Source organism: Charadrius vociferus, unplaced genomic scaffold, assembly GCF_000708025.1.
Source record: "Charadrius vociferus isolate BGI_N301 unplaced genomic scaffold, ASM70802v2 scaffold482, whole genome shotgun sequence".
Classification (NCBI taxonomy): domain Eukaryota; kingdom Metazoa; phylum Chordata; class Aves; order Charadriiformes; family Charadriidae; genus Charadrius; species Charadrius vociferus.
This window is the reverse complement of record NW_009647221.1, coordinates 252230-268389: the sequence shown is the minus strand read 5'-3', so window position 1 is coordinate 268389 and position 16160 is coordinate 252230. Positions and strand designations below refer to the sequence as shown.

General features: G+C 36.8%; 1 protein-coding gene across 1 annotated transcript in view; it reads right to left on the bottom strand.

The window, feature by feature from the left end:
* Nucleotides 1-3510: 3510 nt before the first annotated feature.
* SUCLA2 (succinate-CoA ligase, ADP-forming, beta subunit) overlaps nucleotides 3511-16160 on the bottom strand; it is a 22526-nt gene continuing 9876 nt past the window's right edge. Inside the window, exons 2-10 of the mRNA XM_009879612.1 lie at nucleotides 14193-14292; nucleotides 13835-13997; nucleotides 11036-11164; nucleotides 10448-10586; nucleotides 9031-9192; nucleotides 8807-8949; nucleotides 6108-6228; nucleotides 5709-5797; nucleotides 3511-4325 (exon numbers count right to left, since the gene is read on the bottom strand). Coding sequence (XP_009877914.1) covers nucleotides 4251-4325; nucleotides 5709-5797; nucleotides 6108-6228; nucleotides 8807-8949; nucleotides 9031-9192; nucleotides 10448-10586; nucleotides 11036-11164; nucleotides 13835-13997; nucleotides 14193-14292 — 1121 coding nt within the window. The 3' untranslated portion in view covers nucleotides 3511-4250. The remainder of the gene's footprint in view (nucleotides 4326-5708; nucleotides 5798-6107; nucleotides 6229-8806; nucleotides 8950-9030; nucleotides 9193-10447; nucleotides 10587-11035; nucleotides 11165-13834; nucleotides 13998-14192; nucleotides 14293-16160) is intronic.

Genomic DNA, 16160 nt, shown 5'->3' with positions numbered 1-16160 from the left:
CATCCCAAGCGTCCGCGATGACAATCCCGACACCGGCTGGCACTGGGGCAGTCCCAGGCTGGACTCAGTGACGGACGGGGACTGGATTCCAGATCTGCATTCAGGATTGGGATCAAAGGCAGACGAACAGAGTCCTCCTCAGACATCGGCCATTGAAGGAAGAGAGCTGGCCCTTTGATCCTCAGCTTTTATACTGAGCATGAGGCAGACGGGATGGAATACCTTTGTTGGTTAGTTTTGGGTCACCTGTCCTGTCCATTCCTCCCTACAGCTGGGACCCTACTATGCTTTTCCCCTTCCGACCCTCCAACAGGGCAAATAACAAAGTTGGTTGGCCTTGGTTGTTATAGCAATAAGCATAAGCAAGCGCCTCTCTGCATACCATGCCTGGGCATCAGCTATAAACACTAGTCTTATCACTCAGAGAGTGAACGTTGTCTGCACAATATGCTGTTAGTTTCAGTAGTTAGAGAGGCCCAGCTAAGAAGCAAATTTACTGAACAAAATCGTGTCTGTTCTACCTCAAACCAGGACAACATCCTACATACACCTTCTCTTTTGTTCATATCAGATCAATATTTTATAGTACTATTAGCTTGCAATTAAGCCTCCATTAAAACCAGGGCTGCTCTTTCATCTACACAAGGTAAGAAGCTAGCTGGCTACTTGAAGATTAGCAGTTTCACCTTCATGAAACAGGAGTTTTTCCTCCTTGCTGCAGAGTTCTTCAAGGGGTTACTATATAAGCCTTCCCCACATTAAATGCATTTAGACCTATTAGTAACACAGTTTTATTCCCAGCTTCTTCAGAGCTTCATTTTTCATTTTTCCTTCAAACTGTTCCAACACTGGAATTCTAGGATACAAATTGTTTTAACCAAATCTGAATATGTCCACCAAATGTATCTATATTAATAATACTTAGAATCCTACTGTCTCTTTTTCCATAAAGGTCAATCATTTCACTGAATTATCACAGTAGAAAGTGGTTTAATACATTAAATAGAAACTGATTCAGTAGATAACACATTTTAAAAAAAAATATGAGACAATCTTTTTGAGTACTTCTGGAATAAGATTCACCCTTAATGTCCAGCAGAGCTGTTTTCAAGCATGTTGGCCACAACGTGCCACAAGTCTAACGCTTGAGGTAGCTGTGGAATACAAAAAACAGCTGATTTCTGAATTTCAAGGTTAGTAGTGGTTACACTATTCTTACAAAAAGGCATTTGCTTTCATGTTATCTCAACACAGTTACAAAACTCTGCATTGATAACAACTGCATCAAAAGGCAGCAAGTCATCTAGTACAAATTCCTTTTACTGCCATTAAAATTCTAGCTCCTTTGAAGCTCTTATCTGTAAGAAGTTGTTTACACATTTTGTTTACTTTGTTCGAAATTTTGCTTTTGGCTGTATAGGCTAACTTTAGTAAATTTCCATTCTTACACATCTTTGATTATTAATATTGCAATATAGTATGGGTAAAGAGGTTGTTTATAAAGCTTTAAGTAGATTCAGGTAGTTCCTACATCAGCTTTGGGCCTTTAAATTATCAACTACACACCAAATGGATTAACATTCCTTGGTTGCAACATACTTTGATCTAGGCAAAACAATCTTAAGACCGATTAAACATACATATAATTAAAAGATCTCACAGCACTCTAGTACCCTGTTAATTAAAGCAATCTCCATATGCCTACTTAGCTTCAAGATACTTAACACAAATCAATCACTAATTCTGTTTCTTCATCAAGTGAAATAGCAAGAAATAATATGTCCAATGATATAACAGTATCTTTGGACAACGGCATGCCTGCCACCTATACACACCACCTATGTATGCCATCCTGGTCACAGTCCTTCACATTACTGTTCACACTTCTCCTGTGCCTCCCACCCTACCTGTGGCACCATATTCACCACCTTACACACTGCTGTTTCCAAAGGGAAATTCAAATTTTCCCAATTAGGAAGTTATTCAGATTACAAAGCCATAAGCTTGCTGAAGTAACTTAAAACAACTACCTTCCACTCTACGGGTTGTTATTTTAGCATTAAGAACTATTTGGTACATTCTGAACTCTCTGGTCAGGAAATTGTATGCAGCCACCTTCCTGTCCCACACCTATTATTCATCTTTCATTAAAGGAATACTATGGACTTTAGAATTACCCTAACAGCAAAACACTGCTTTCTGTCAAGCCTGTTACTTGTGAATATGTTACTGAGAACGTCGGTCTTTTACATTCCTCTCAAAGATGGAAATGACTTTGCCTTGGCTCCCTCTCCCCTACTCAACTACATTTAGCAGTTTAAACAGGGTATAAGGAAATCCTGGACTACCAGTAGGATCTAGTTTTGCCTCTATTCTAGTCCAGTATTTGTACCAAAAGACGGTTTCTATTTGTCACTTTTGGCAACATCAAGTCACTTTTGTCTTATTGTTCCTCCCTCTGATTTAGAAAGAATTAGGCTGATATGTTTAGGTTCATTTAAAAAAATTACCTCCTTATGAACCTGGAACATTATCAGTCCACACAGATTGTAAAAGTAAAAAATAAGATAGAAGAAACCCACAAGCTAGAAATGAATTATATTCTCTAAATTATTCAATGCTTAACAAATCTATTCAAACTAGTTATCTCTGCAAATCCATTCAAGGCCATTGAATAAAAGCAATTCCAAGCATACCCACAAGTCCAATTTAGCATGCTGGATCAACAGCTCATAGTTGTCAGTTGTGAGAGACCAACTAGGATTGAAAATAATCCAGTTTAAATTCAGACTGAGTTTAATTTCTGATTTTCTTCAGTACTGCCAAAAAACTACTGAAATACACCACACTAGTTTAAAGTTTCTATAGTTACCACCTTACCTACCTCAAAGCCATATATGATTAACTAAGTTTCACATTTCATATAACCCCTTTAGGTCCTTAGTTCATGATTATATGATTTTCCACTTTGAAATCCCACTGTAGACAAGTCATCTTTATTTCCTGATAAAACTACGCTAACATTAGCCAAGAAAACAGCATTTTAAACAAAGAACCTACAAAATACAAACAAAAATGAGTAATAGTAATGTAACATCATTTGGAAACTAAGTGGTAAATGGATCATCATCCAAGTTCCAAGTTCTATGTAATGCCAAAATGAATAGCATTGTAAGGTGACAAAAATTAATGGTTAATACTAGATTTGTTAGTAGAAGCAACGTTTCCCCAAAAAGCAACATTTTCCTGCATACTTGTTTGTGCAGAGATCAGTTATGGCCGCTTTAGTAAGATGTTATGTGTATGATATCTGTCCAAGCTTTTCCACACAGCGTGAGTTCTCATGTTTTTAATCACACAGTGCAATTTAAGGAGGAAAAAAACTAACATATATGCTATTGTAAATTTACTCCTAAAAAGCTTTTAGATTGCTATCTTAAATTATGGTTGAGTCCATGATGAATATATGCAATTTATCAAAATGGTGACACATAAAGAACAAGACAGTAGAAGTTTTGGGAGACATTTTATTAATGTACAATTTTATTAGCGATGTACAATAGACATTTTAATTATCTATGTATTCTGTCTCCTTGAAGTTTGGTAAATGCTTCATATATAAAACTGCACGATGCTTTTTTTTGTAAGGACTGGAAATTGTGAAAATCTAAGTGCTACAGTATATTTTGTAGTGATTAAACACGTTGTCCAGAAGAGTTACCAGCCACTTCAGTGAAGCACTTCAATAAAAATGTTTCTGATCAAGCTCAAATGCACCTGTTCATAAATAATGATTGGTTTGCTCATGTCCATTATATCGCTAAGTACAACTGTCTCTAATATAAAATACCGTTTCAATACATTTCTCCACATGGACAACTAGATAATCTAGTCATATTTACTTTTAACCAAGGCTAATACAAATTTACAAGTAAAGTAACTTCAGAATTAATTCAGAATAATTATTTTTCAACCAGAAGCTTTACTTTGGACAACGCAGAAGTATATTGCAAGTGACATTCTGCAGCAGAAGCTGGAGGCTTGAGAACAACAACTAAGAAGGACTAAAGATCAGCAATACACGCTTTTACAAGAACTCTGACCATTCTGAATGTTAACGTTAAAGACCAGGTACTTCAGTTTGTGCGCCTGTCAAACAATCAAAACCTCCACACAAAAAAAAAGAAAAATATCCCACAGAGCACAGTATTTCAGAGAACATGTTAGACATCGGCATGACATTTCGCAGATCAAATTGGCAATTGAAATTTAACATCCACCTGAGCTTGTTTTGCTAAGCTTACTATTTCAGAGAGTTTCACCACCTGAAAAACAGAAAATAAAGACTTAATACCAAGACAATCCTAACTTGAGTGAGCTGGACCAATCTTTTTAAACAAAGTAATGCCAGAGAATCATCAGCAAGATCTTAAGAAGGGTGGAGGATGGTTAATAATCAAATATTACATCTGAGTAAGTGAAAAAAAAAAAAAAAAGGCTTCAGCACTATAAGTTTCCCCATGATAGAAAATCCACCACAAGCCCTCTAATTTTTTGCAGATCAAAAATTTTCATCTTCACTGTTGCTATACATTTGTAGTATGTTTTTCTTGTCCACGTTATCTAACTCCAAAAGCACCTAAAATACTACTTAGCTAGAATAATTTACAGACATCTGTTGACTTTAAACATCACTTGTTATGATCACTGCTTCAAATGCTCAGCTTATTACTCTAATCTATGCTTATCCATTTGTTTATCCCTCTCATGGTATCATATTACATAAATCTGTTTAAGGAATTACCTATGGGTAACATACAAAACCAACTATAATCTTTCTAAAAAGTGCTTCTACAGATACACTTTTTACAATTAAAATTAAATTTACAATTTAAGATTACAAAACCAATTTTAACTCCATTTGCATGGTTCCATGATTCAGCTGAGAACTTCAGATTTAGGGCGTTAGAAGATGTATTACACAGATGCAGTACAGCTTAAAGACCCATATGTACTACTAGGGAAGATTTCCATTGACCTAACCAAAGCAGGATTTAATACTATTCCTTAAAACAGAGGGCCGTACTGTCAAGCTAAGCAAGTTCTCCCCCCAAGCAATCCTGAGTTTTAACCCCAGGAAACAGAGCAAAACAAAACACTGACACCCCCCCCCAAAAAAAAAAAAAAAAAAAAAAAATCACAAAAAACCTGTCTGAAAGTCTGAGTATCTAATTACCTTATGAGGCAACAGGACATTCAACTATGTTTGGTTTTAATCACGCACAGAGAAATATAGTGCTCTATCGAAGGAAGTGTTACATTGCATTTTTCAGCTATCTCAATTTAAGTATTTTCTTTCAATTAATAAAGCTAAGCTCTTAGCCATCCCCCTACCAAGGGGCATGACTGATCTGGTCATTTACATATTTGTGGTTTTCTTAAAACCTATTTTTTAACCTGTGTTACAGGGAGGGGGGAAGTCTCAAACACAGAAATTTCTGAGGTATAATATCTTCTGACTGCGTAGTTCTTCTACTTACAAAATATGTACTTGCTAATATGTAAAACATTTGCTTCAGGCCCTGATAATAACTGGCACTGTGATTTTTCCTAAGCTACTTTTAGTTGATAGAATGGAGTTTCCACTTTTCAACCTTCTGCAAAAAACACTATGTTCTGAAAAGAATATTCATAACCAGCTATCTTACCATTTTTGCAGCTTCATCCAAGTCATCACACGCAAGGATTTTGAGGCCACTAGCTGTTATTAAAGCTTTGGCATCATCAACTCGTGTACCTTAAGAAACAGATAAAATGCCACTCTTATTCAACAGGAGATTACTACTACCAGAGTATTCTCATATTTTCTAGGAAGCCTGTTCCAAAAGTAAGTTAGTAAATAAAGCTAGAAGACAACAGCTTTAGTAGTTATAAAAGCAGGAAATCTCTTTTTATTAACTTGCCAATCCTCACCATCTAAATTCAAGGTTTGCCTTACTTTTCCATAGTCTTCAGCTTACAGACAACTTGCTACATAATATATTAAACTGAAGAAAATTTGACAATATGGACAGAAATATATTTAACTTGTACTGAAGCTCACTCACCTTGCAACCGTACCACAATAGGTATTTTTAGGTCCAAATCCTTTACTGCCATAACGATGCCTTGGGCTATCACATCACATCGCATAATGCCACCAAAAATATTTACCAGAATAGCCAGTACCTACAGAATCAATGACAATATTCACGTTAAAAATGGCCAGAGGCACATCAGAGAAAAGCACCGCTCAGCCTTTCAGCCTAAGGAAAATTGAAGTTCCGTAAGTGTAATAAGGGACTCCGTGAAAGACAAGGAACACTTCTGTTCTAGAGAACATCAGCAACAAAGGTACAGTCCTCTCAAGTCGCACACAGCAGAACAGTTACTTCAGGAAAACCCTACTGCAAAATGCCTGTCCCAGGAAACTTCCACATTGTCCTTCAATCCAGCATGAGTTGCAGGCAACAGCCATTTCTTTTACTCCATATGTATTCTGTATAGCTACATGAGAAGACACACACATTTTCCGTACAAATCCAACACTGTACATTACTTCAAAATATTCTGAGCACGATTAATAAAGAGATCTGGTTTGTTTTCTTCAAGCAAATCAAACAGATGAAACTTCAGTAAAGCGATTTAGCAACTTAATTTGTCAACTGTTTATCTTTCCATTTCTAACATTACTCCAGCAGAGGTACCTCCACATACTGAAGAAGCCATGCTATAGAACACAGAAAGTTTACAAAACTCATACACAAGACACTGTTTATACAGTTTACTTAAGAGCTAGCATGCTTGGAGGTAAGCTATCTGAAATATGTTTTACTCAGGAGGACTAAGCCTGAGCTTAAAGTCAAGTCTTTTCCTACTTAAGTGGTGAAAAGGAGGGGTAAAAAGGTCACAGTCAATGGTGAAAGACAATAAAGTAGGAGCAAAAAAGGACAGAGCCTTGGAGGACAGAATAAACTTAACAAGACAAAAACACTAATGTGCAATAACACACAGCTTGGTTCTCCTTATCTTGCAATTAGATTAGCTCAGCTGTTCTTGCTCCTACTACTAATGGGCAGAAGCAACTTAGACTGGCACCCCAGAAGGCTGTTCCATACAACCCCTGAACTGAACCCAGAGTGCCAGCCAGAGTGCAGTCCAAGACACCAGTGGGCTTGGACCACACAGACCAAACAGCAGTTTGACTTTCGGCATCAGGAATCCCAGATACAGTCATCTTTTTTTTGATAAAATACTGAGTAGCTGAAGGAAGGCACAAAGGGAAAGATATATTAAGAAGTCTGTCTGGACACCCTCTGTCCCATGCATCAGCAGAGAACTGACATTGCAAGAACTTGTCCCAAATCAACAACTCCCAGCTTCTTCACCTCTTCTCTCTGTAATTCAGATGTTTTGTGCCTGTGTCCCTCACTTTTCCCGCAGTTTGCTGAAAGAATCTGAAGAAAGAACAAGTCTTATGAGGAGCAGCTGAGGGAACTGGGGTTGTTTAGCCTGGAGAAAAGGAGACTCAGAGGAGACTCTATCACCCTCTACAACTACCTGAAAGGAGGTTGTAAAGAGGTAGGGGTTAGTGTCTTTTCCCAAGTAACCCCTGAAGTTAGGCCAGGGGAGGTTTAGATTGGATATTAGGAAAAATTTCTTTACCAAAAAGGTTATGAAGCATTGGACCAGGCTGTACAGGGAAGTGGTTGAGTCACCATCCCTGGAGGTATTTAAAAGACGGGTAGATGTAGTGCTTCGGGACATGGTTTAGTGGTGGACTTGGCAGTGTTAGGTTGATGGTTGGAACTTGATGATCTTAAAGGTCTTTTCCAACCTAAATGATTCTATAACACTCGGAGAGTATGTCAGGCCCTGCATTTGGTAACAGAAATCTTTCCAATGGGGAAGAGACCAAACTCCCCTATAACATCACTCACTATTTGTTTCTGGCCCTTTCCAAAGATGAGCAAGTGGTGCATGAAATTCTGGTGCAACAGTAGCACACCATTACCATGTCCTGTAAGTCACTCCTACCTTTCCACCTTTTCTGGTTACCTCTTTTTCATATTTTTCTTTCTTTTAAAAAGTCTCAAACTGCCATCCAGTGCCAACTGGGGTAAGCACCTCTATGTAGGCCGTCAATCCAGTCCTTGCATCATCTTTCTGGGATAGCTCTTCCTCCAATTTCAACCATTTTATGAATTTAATAATATTCAAACACTTTTGATAAACTTTTGATAGGATAAATCATTATGCCCTTCCAAGCCCATTACAAAGTTATTTTATCTTATATTACATATAATTAGTACCTTAGATACTTGTTTGTGGACAGCACAGTGAATATTCATCTCTACAACTCTATGCACAAAATAGATGCACCTGCAAAACAGCCCCCCCCAAAAAAAAAAAAAAAAAAAAGGAAAATGGAAACCCATCCAAATACTGGTTTCTGTTTAGACAGCAGGCGGGGGGGGAGGAGTTTCTGACTCAACAGATTTCTGGAAAGATTAAAATACAGCTGTAACTTCAACTGGAGGACACAAAGCTGCCTACTCAGTACACAGCCAAAGAACCTATTTTTTAGAACGGGAAAAAAATTCAACAGGTTTTCAGGTCTCCATTTGCACGAAGATTGAGTTCCCTTTTTAATTCTATGTTTATGAACACACGTTTTCTGGAGAACATGCACGAAGTATTGTCTTTCAAATCATAGCCTGTTTTACCACTGTGTAGGATCTTGATATGCCAACTCTTCTTCCCTCACCTTTTTATCAGAGGTAATAAGCTTAAAGGCTTCTGTCACTTGCTGCACTGTAGCACCACCACCAACATCAAGGAAGTTTGCCGGAGTTCCGCCGTGAAGTTTAATTATATCCATTGTGGCCATAGCTAAACCAGCACCATTGACTATATAAGAATAAAGATAACATTTAGGAATTCAGTTTATAAATCCATTGGGTCATTTAAAATTAATTAAATAGAACATACCTAAACAGCCTATGTTTCCATCCAGTCCTATATAGTTGAGATCTGCTTTTGCAGCGTCCCTGTCTCTTTGATCCTCCTGTGTCCAATCCTGCATATCAAAGATCTTCTTCTGACGATAGGCCGAATTACTGTCAAAGTTTATCTTTGCATCCATACACATCACTGAAAGGAAAAAAAAAAAACCCACAAAAAAACATCATTTAATGCTAGTATAACAGCTCAACTGCTACATGAACATGTTAAAGTATGTCAAGGCAAACTTGGCAGCTAGCTCACGCAGTCCAAACTTGAAACAGTGTACTGAAAAGACACACTTAGCACTGCATGTAAATACAAGATTCTCTCCAGTTTACCCACACAATCAGTTACGTCCCTTTAACTGCACAAAAAGGGAAGACAACTGTATTTCTTGAGATAATCTAAAAACAAAGAAGCTTGCAAAAAGCTGTTTGATAAATCTGGGCAAATTATGCTTCAGTAATTAGCATGAAATTAATCCCCACAGAAGGTCTCTGTTTCGTTTTTTTTAATCCCTCTTAGTTTTCTGTGTACATGCATGTGTGTGTACATGCATGTAAGCACACAGAAACACAATGAAAAAAACATGTGAATTGGAAGAAAAAGTGCCAGAATACATACAAAAGTTAAGTTTCACTTAGATATAGCAGGTGAGGTGGAAAACGTATTCTTTACGTCAGAACTATGTTTCTGTCTGTACCAATATAAGACTTCATTTCTACCCCTCATTACAGATGATATAAAAATGACAGGGCACAAGAAACAGATGGAAGAGACTGCTCCATACTGTTCATTTAAGCAGTATTATTTAAAAAAATAAATCAGTAACAGTAGGGTAATTAAAAGCTTTGATGAAGGCGCTACATTCATGTTTAAATTTAAGACTGTTGTACCTGAGTTCAAGTACAAATATTCTCCACAGATTTATGTTTTGGTGAGAGGAGACTCAGCTGTGATTGAACATTAACCAACTATTATGCAACTGGATATGATAAAAACCTAATATCAAGATATCACTTAAACAGTTATAGTCTTTCAATAGATCAAACATTAAATTCAATCAGTCATTCCAATGCTCAAGTAGCGAAAGCAGGAGATTTCTAGAACGTGTTACTATTCCGGTTACCTTTTCAGTACCAACTTTGAATACACAAGATGGCTCAAATTTCAATTCATGAATTTTGAAAAGATCCAATTTCCAGGAACGCCTTACGCTGAGCAGATATCTACTGTGCTTAGATTCTAAAATTTATATGCTTTATTAAATTTGTTTTTCAACATACCATGTTAATGCTAAGTCCTCTTGCTGTATCCAGCTGAAGTTTTAGCAGTGCAAAACAACTAACTTAGATTTACAAAAATGGCAAGCTGTTACATGAAGAATATGAAGAAACATTACCAACTCCTGATGCATCTTCCACCATAGGATTTATTTCTATCATGGTAGCATCATATTTCAGAAACAGGTTATATAACTTGATCATATTTTCAGCTGCTTCATCCACCAGATTAGGAGGGAATCCCATTTTTTGGGCAAGCTGAAAGTAAAAGATTGGTTATTGGTTAACTGACGTTCGGGGTTTGATTTAGTTACAAATTAGGAATGTCCCAGTTTAGCTACTATTTGCGTGTCAACTGAATTTATAGATTTAGAACCTATCCTATCTTCCTGGAAAAGAAATAACTCTTGGGTTTGAAAAGATTGTTTTCAATACAAAACACTGCACTTATCCTAAAAAAGAGCTAGTAAGAAGTCATCATCATATGCCTTTACAAAGCTATATAATAGCTAGATAAAGCACTGCCATGCAGAGTTGGATTTACATTGACTATGACCTGAAAATTCTTAAATATCTAGTTCAAACCTGTTTCAAAATGTCAAAAGGGTTTAAGACACCTCAGCAGGTTGAATGCATGCACACTTCACAAAATTTAGAAGCAACCCTCCCATCCTCGCTAATGTGTACTTTTCCACATTAACAATTACCCTAACAGCTTGCTCCTTTTTTATGCCTTCTACTATATCAATGGGTTCCTTAATTATCGCATCAGGATTCTCTGCAGCAACATCTTCAATATTAACACCACCCTGAGAACTGCCTATCAGCACAGGACCCTAGAACAAAAAGAGGAAAAAGAAAAGCATAAGTAATATTACACCACACATTTGAAACTTAGTTTTTCCCGTAAGATACGACACAGCAATAAAACCTTGTTGTTAGTTGGAAGTTTTTTTTAATTTGGGCATTTCACTTGTATGCTCTGAGGAGAACGATACTATCTATTGAATACATCTATATAAAGCCTTTTAATAATACTTTCCAAACTTCAAGGTGTGTGTTGGGTGCAATTTCTTTTAACAAGGAAAACTTAACTTTGTATACACTGTAGCAACAGAGCAATTAACACAGACATACTAGTTTTAAATTTTGATAGAAAGATTCAACTTAGTAATCACATGCATTTTATCCTCTAGGTTGTCAACAGAAAAAGAACAGCCTTCTCATCTCCCCCTTCTCCACTCACCCCTACACAAACACACACTGAATGCCAGGCACTCATTTATTCATTCCACCATGCTCCAACTCCATGAACAAATCTAGGTCTGCAGATCGTAGCAACAAATTACTGCAAACTGTTCCTGTTCAGTAGCATCACAAAGCTCAACTAACTATAGCAATCACTGAATGTAAGTCACAGAGTTCTGACAAAATAGCACTCAATTATTCAATAATGAAAGAAATTAAGAAACCAGAACCGTTTGCAGCAGAGATTTTTTTAAAAAGCTATCTAAGTCTCAACAAAAGCATCAAGTACTCACTACCATGGAACTTAAAAATCCCATGCTTGGATTATGACAGCTAGCGTACTAAGGCAGCATTTCATATCCGCACAGGTCATAAACATCAAACAGCCTTATAACTATTGACAATTAAATACAGAAAGTGTGACAGTGGTTCAAGGAATATGCTTAATAACCACACGGCTCCCCTCCCATTACAATCCTTCCGAATGTAAACATGTAGATAGTGAATTGTCCTACATCTAATAGCAAGTTTCAACACAATGATCATTTCTGGATACTGACATCCTGAACAGGCAGGAAGCTATAAACACACTATAAGAATAATTCATCCTTCCACAGAAGTGAACAGTTTCGCTTAAAACATAAGAAGTCTTGCCCCTGTTGGTGAATAACACACAAGACATCAAGCTCCACTTTCAAGTGACTATTTTACAGACTTCCCCCCCCGCTTAAAGGAAGAGGTTTGCAACAGCATCAGGAATACAGTGTGCTGTTCAGCCTTCACACTTCCTTCTTTTGAAAGGCATTTCCTCATCATAAGCATCCTAGATAAGTTACAGCAATTACAAGCACATCTAAAAACATGACTTTAAAGTCAGCAGTAAAAAGAAAGCACATCGCTATCAAAAGACAATAATCCACACAGTTATGCTCAATATACACAAATAGATTTATTTGTTTATACGAGAGCAAGAACAAGTCAGGAAAATATGTTTCCCTTCTTTATCTAATTTGCTTAAATCAGTTACAGTAAATTTTATTTCCATGAGGATGCTTGCTCATTGCTTACAGAATATTAAGGTTATAAAATCCAGCCATTTGCAGTATTTTAATGCCACCTTGTGGTAAATCTGTGGTGTATATTGTAATGTTTGCATCTTCCTTGCTCTATAATGAGTACAACAGAATCTAGGTCACATAATTGTACTAAAACCCTACACCACTGATACTTTCCTATCAGAAAGTACACCACAGAGGAAGAGGAAGGAACAAATACAATATTTAACTACTAATTTTGCAACAAAAAATAAAACAGTAAGACTAGTTTCCTCATTCCTCCACAGAAAATTATTCCATACTCATGCCAGAGATACTCCTCTAACTACCAAGAGCAGTGCCTCTGCAAACTCTTTAGCATCCGGATAGACCAAACTCGATTTTTGTTGAGCTTCAGATAATAAAGTTGAAAGCTGCTTTACCCTGGCTTTGTTGAAGTTATTTAGCAATTCATGCCCTGTGGTCCATAATGGAACAGTAGCCTGTCAGAAAATACACTGACACATTTCAGTAACTGGATTTGAATTGTAGCCTAAATGACTACACACCCACACATTCAGAACATACAAGCAGGAGAGACTGCAGCTTTCATCTTCATGAAAGCTCTGAATATAGACCTCTAGACCAAAATCTTCTTACCAGTTCCTGAAGAGTATTGGTGTAAGAAAGCTACCAGCACACTCAAAATTGAGGGCCACACTTGTGCACCTCTAAGAACCTCCACAAACTGGAGAAAAAGGATGTTTGATTTATCTAGGACCACTGGCTCTTCCAAAAGACTTTTACTTATCTCACCCCTGACACTCTTAAATACTGCATACATGCACATGCACACACATAACTGTATTTTTAAATTAAACTCTAGTATGAGCATCTGGTTGATACATGCAAACTCAAACCAAATTGAATATAACCCCCTCATTCCACCCATCACCCCGTTGGCCATAATGACCCTGAACTTCAGCTGGGGCTACTGATACTCATTTAGTATTCCTTAAATTTAAATTGTAGCATGACATTTTTAAAGCATTTAAACACTAAGGCAATCATATACTCAGAGTTACTAGGAAATGAAATGTAGCTCATGTGTATTCCTGATTTTCAAAAGCGAGTGACCCATACAGTAAACAGTTTTGTCATTATTTTTTTTAAATTCAGCTATACCAAGTTAATTAGTTTACTTCTATTTCTAATATTACTCACTTGAAAAGACCTTTCCATTGTTATTGCAAAATAGTATTCTCTCCTGGGATATCTGCGCTCACAGATAAATACTTGATTGCATATCCTGCCCTGTTCTCCTGTCTGCTTGGTAAACAACTTCTTTCCAATCATTTTGGAGGAGATATCTTTTGCTTCTTCTGGACTAGAATAAAAGAAGCTCAGAATGTGACAAAGAAACTGCTGGAAAAACAGAAGTAGCATAAAAAAATCTTATCTAATTTTTGTTATTTTAAGGTTAATAATTAAAACACTGTTTTTAAAATAAGCAATAGGTTCAATTCATAATGTGAAACTTTGAAGTTTTTCCACTTGGTTGGATAACTTAGAAACAACTTACGAAAAAACTATTTTCACTCCTCCTTTGAGGCCACCTTCAAATGTTCCTTTTCCTCTACCACCAGCTAAAACCTGTGCTTTTACCACAAGATCCTTTGAACCTAGAACGAAAGAAAACCCAAAATTTGTCATCTGTGACTACTAAAACAAATTGTCCCAAATAGAATAATAAAGGCTGTTTTCATTTTATTTGCCCCTCTCCACCCCCACCCCCCGATTCAAAACACAAATACATGAATCAAAGACTGTATTGTAACTCACACAGGTTATTCCAAAAGTCTTGAACCATCCACAAATTGCAGCTTTACGCTGTTCTGTGAACAAACCTTGGTGAGTTAGCGTCCTATAGTGTTGATACTTTGAGTGTTCTGATTATCTTTAACATGTGTTTGAATCACAAATGATTAAGCACCCAGTAAGAAATGGTTAGTATCTCACAGACTACAAACAAGATGAAAGTGAGTATCTGACACACCGTAATCCAAGATTTTCCTCAATCAAGTACAAATACCCTATATCTTTAACCACTACCTTCTCAGCAATTATATGTAACTATGGCACTTACCTAAGTTAACTTTCAAGTCCACTACAGCCTCCATTCAGCAGAGCACTGATGCATAAGATTGAGCGCTCTGCAGAAGTCAGAGGCCTAAGTAATCTACTATCTTTCCCAGAGTAGACAGAATAAGGCCTTTAGTTGGCTTTAACTGTTTAAAAACCTTTGCAAAATATTCTTCTAGGTAGGGGGGGCGGTGCATTTGGGTTTAAAAACTGAGGCAAAATCAACTGATACTCTGAAGCGTCATTGAAAGACAAAAAGCAAAGAGTTCATCAAGTCATTCAAGGTGATAAAGGGAGAAAAACAAAGCCTTGAGTTGCTATTCAAGTTCAATTACACTGAATACACTACAGAGAGCAGCTAGACTGCAAGATGGTAAGAGCTACCCCATGCACATTTGTGCAGCACATCCCATCTTTTCTCAAGCCACTGTTAGCTGAGTCACTCTGGTCTTTCCGAGCAAAGAAAGAACTTGCTGTTCTCTCAGATGTGAAAAGGCAACAATGGAAAAGCCTAAGAAAAATTACAGTACTTGAGCAAAACTAGTTGCTATGCGTACCAAAAAAGATTATGGGAGACACAAAAAAGTTGTGTTGATTCCTATTTTGACTTGCATCTTGCCTGGCCAGATAAAATTAAACTTGCATAATATTGCAAGCTAGGGTGGCTATAAGCAAAGGGAATGCTCAAGTTACTACTCCCAACTACCTACTTGTAGATTTTACTTCTAACAACAGATCTCTGAATTCACAAATGATATGAAGTTCTTTGGCACAAGCACCATGACAGTTATAAAAACAAGCACCATGACAGTTATAAAAACAAGCACATGTTGATTTACTATAATCTATTATATAATATATAACTTCTTTTTTGTAGCTACCAAGTTCTAGCAATTACATAAGTTAGCATGCATTATAGAAGCCATGCAAAACAAGACTTAACTTTTATGCATTTACCTTAAGTACAAAGCTTGCCTTAAGAAACACTAAGCCTCATGTATGAATAAGACTATAAATAGTAGCTTCATGGATAAATGAAGCCACATACTCTAACATGCGAGCTTGAAAATAAAGTTCCATCCATTTGAAAACAATTTACCTTGTACATACAGACAATCACAAAATTTGGAGGAGTATGACTTTTAGTGTTAGTATAAAAGAGAGAGGAAAACACTCTCTTTTCTGTGAATAGCTTTAAAAAAAACCAAACAAACAAACAAAAAAAACCCAAAACCAAACACACTTGCTTCCTTGCTCACAGAGAATCTACCTGGGCTCCTTTCACAAGGCTCTGAAGTGACTCAGGTATTTAAGATTTAAAATATTCACAGCATTATTATACTCATTTGAGCTTTCTATCTACGTTTTATATCTGGCAGAGATTCAGAATTGATATACTTAGTAATCA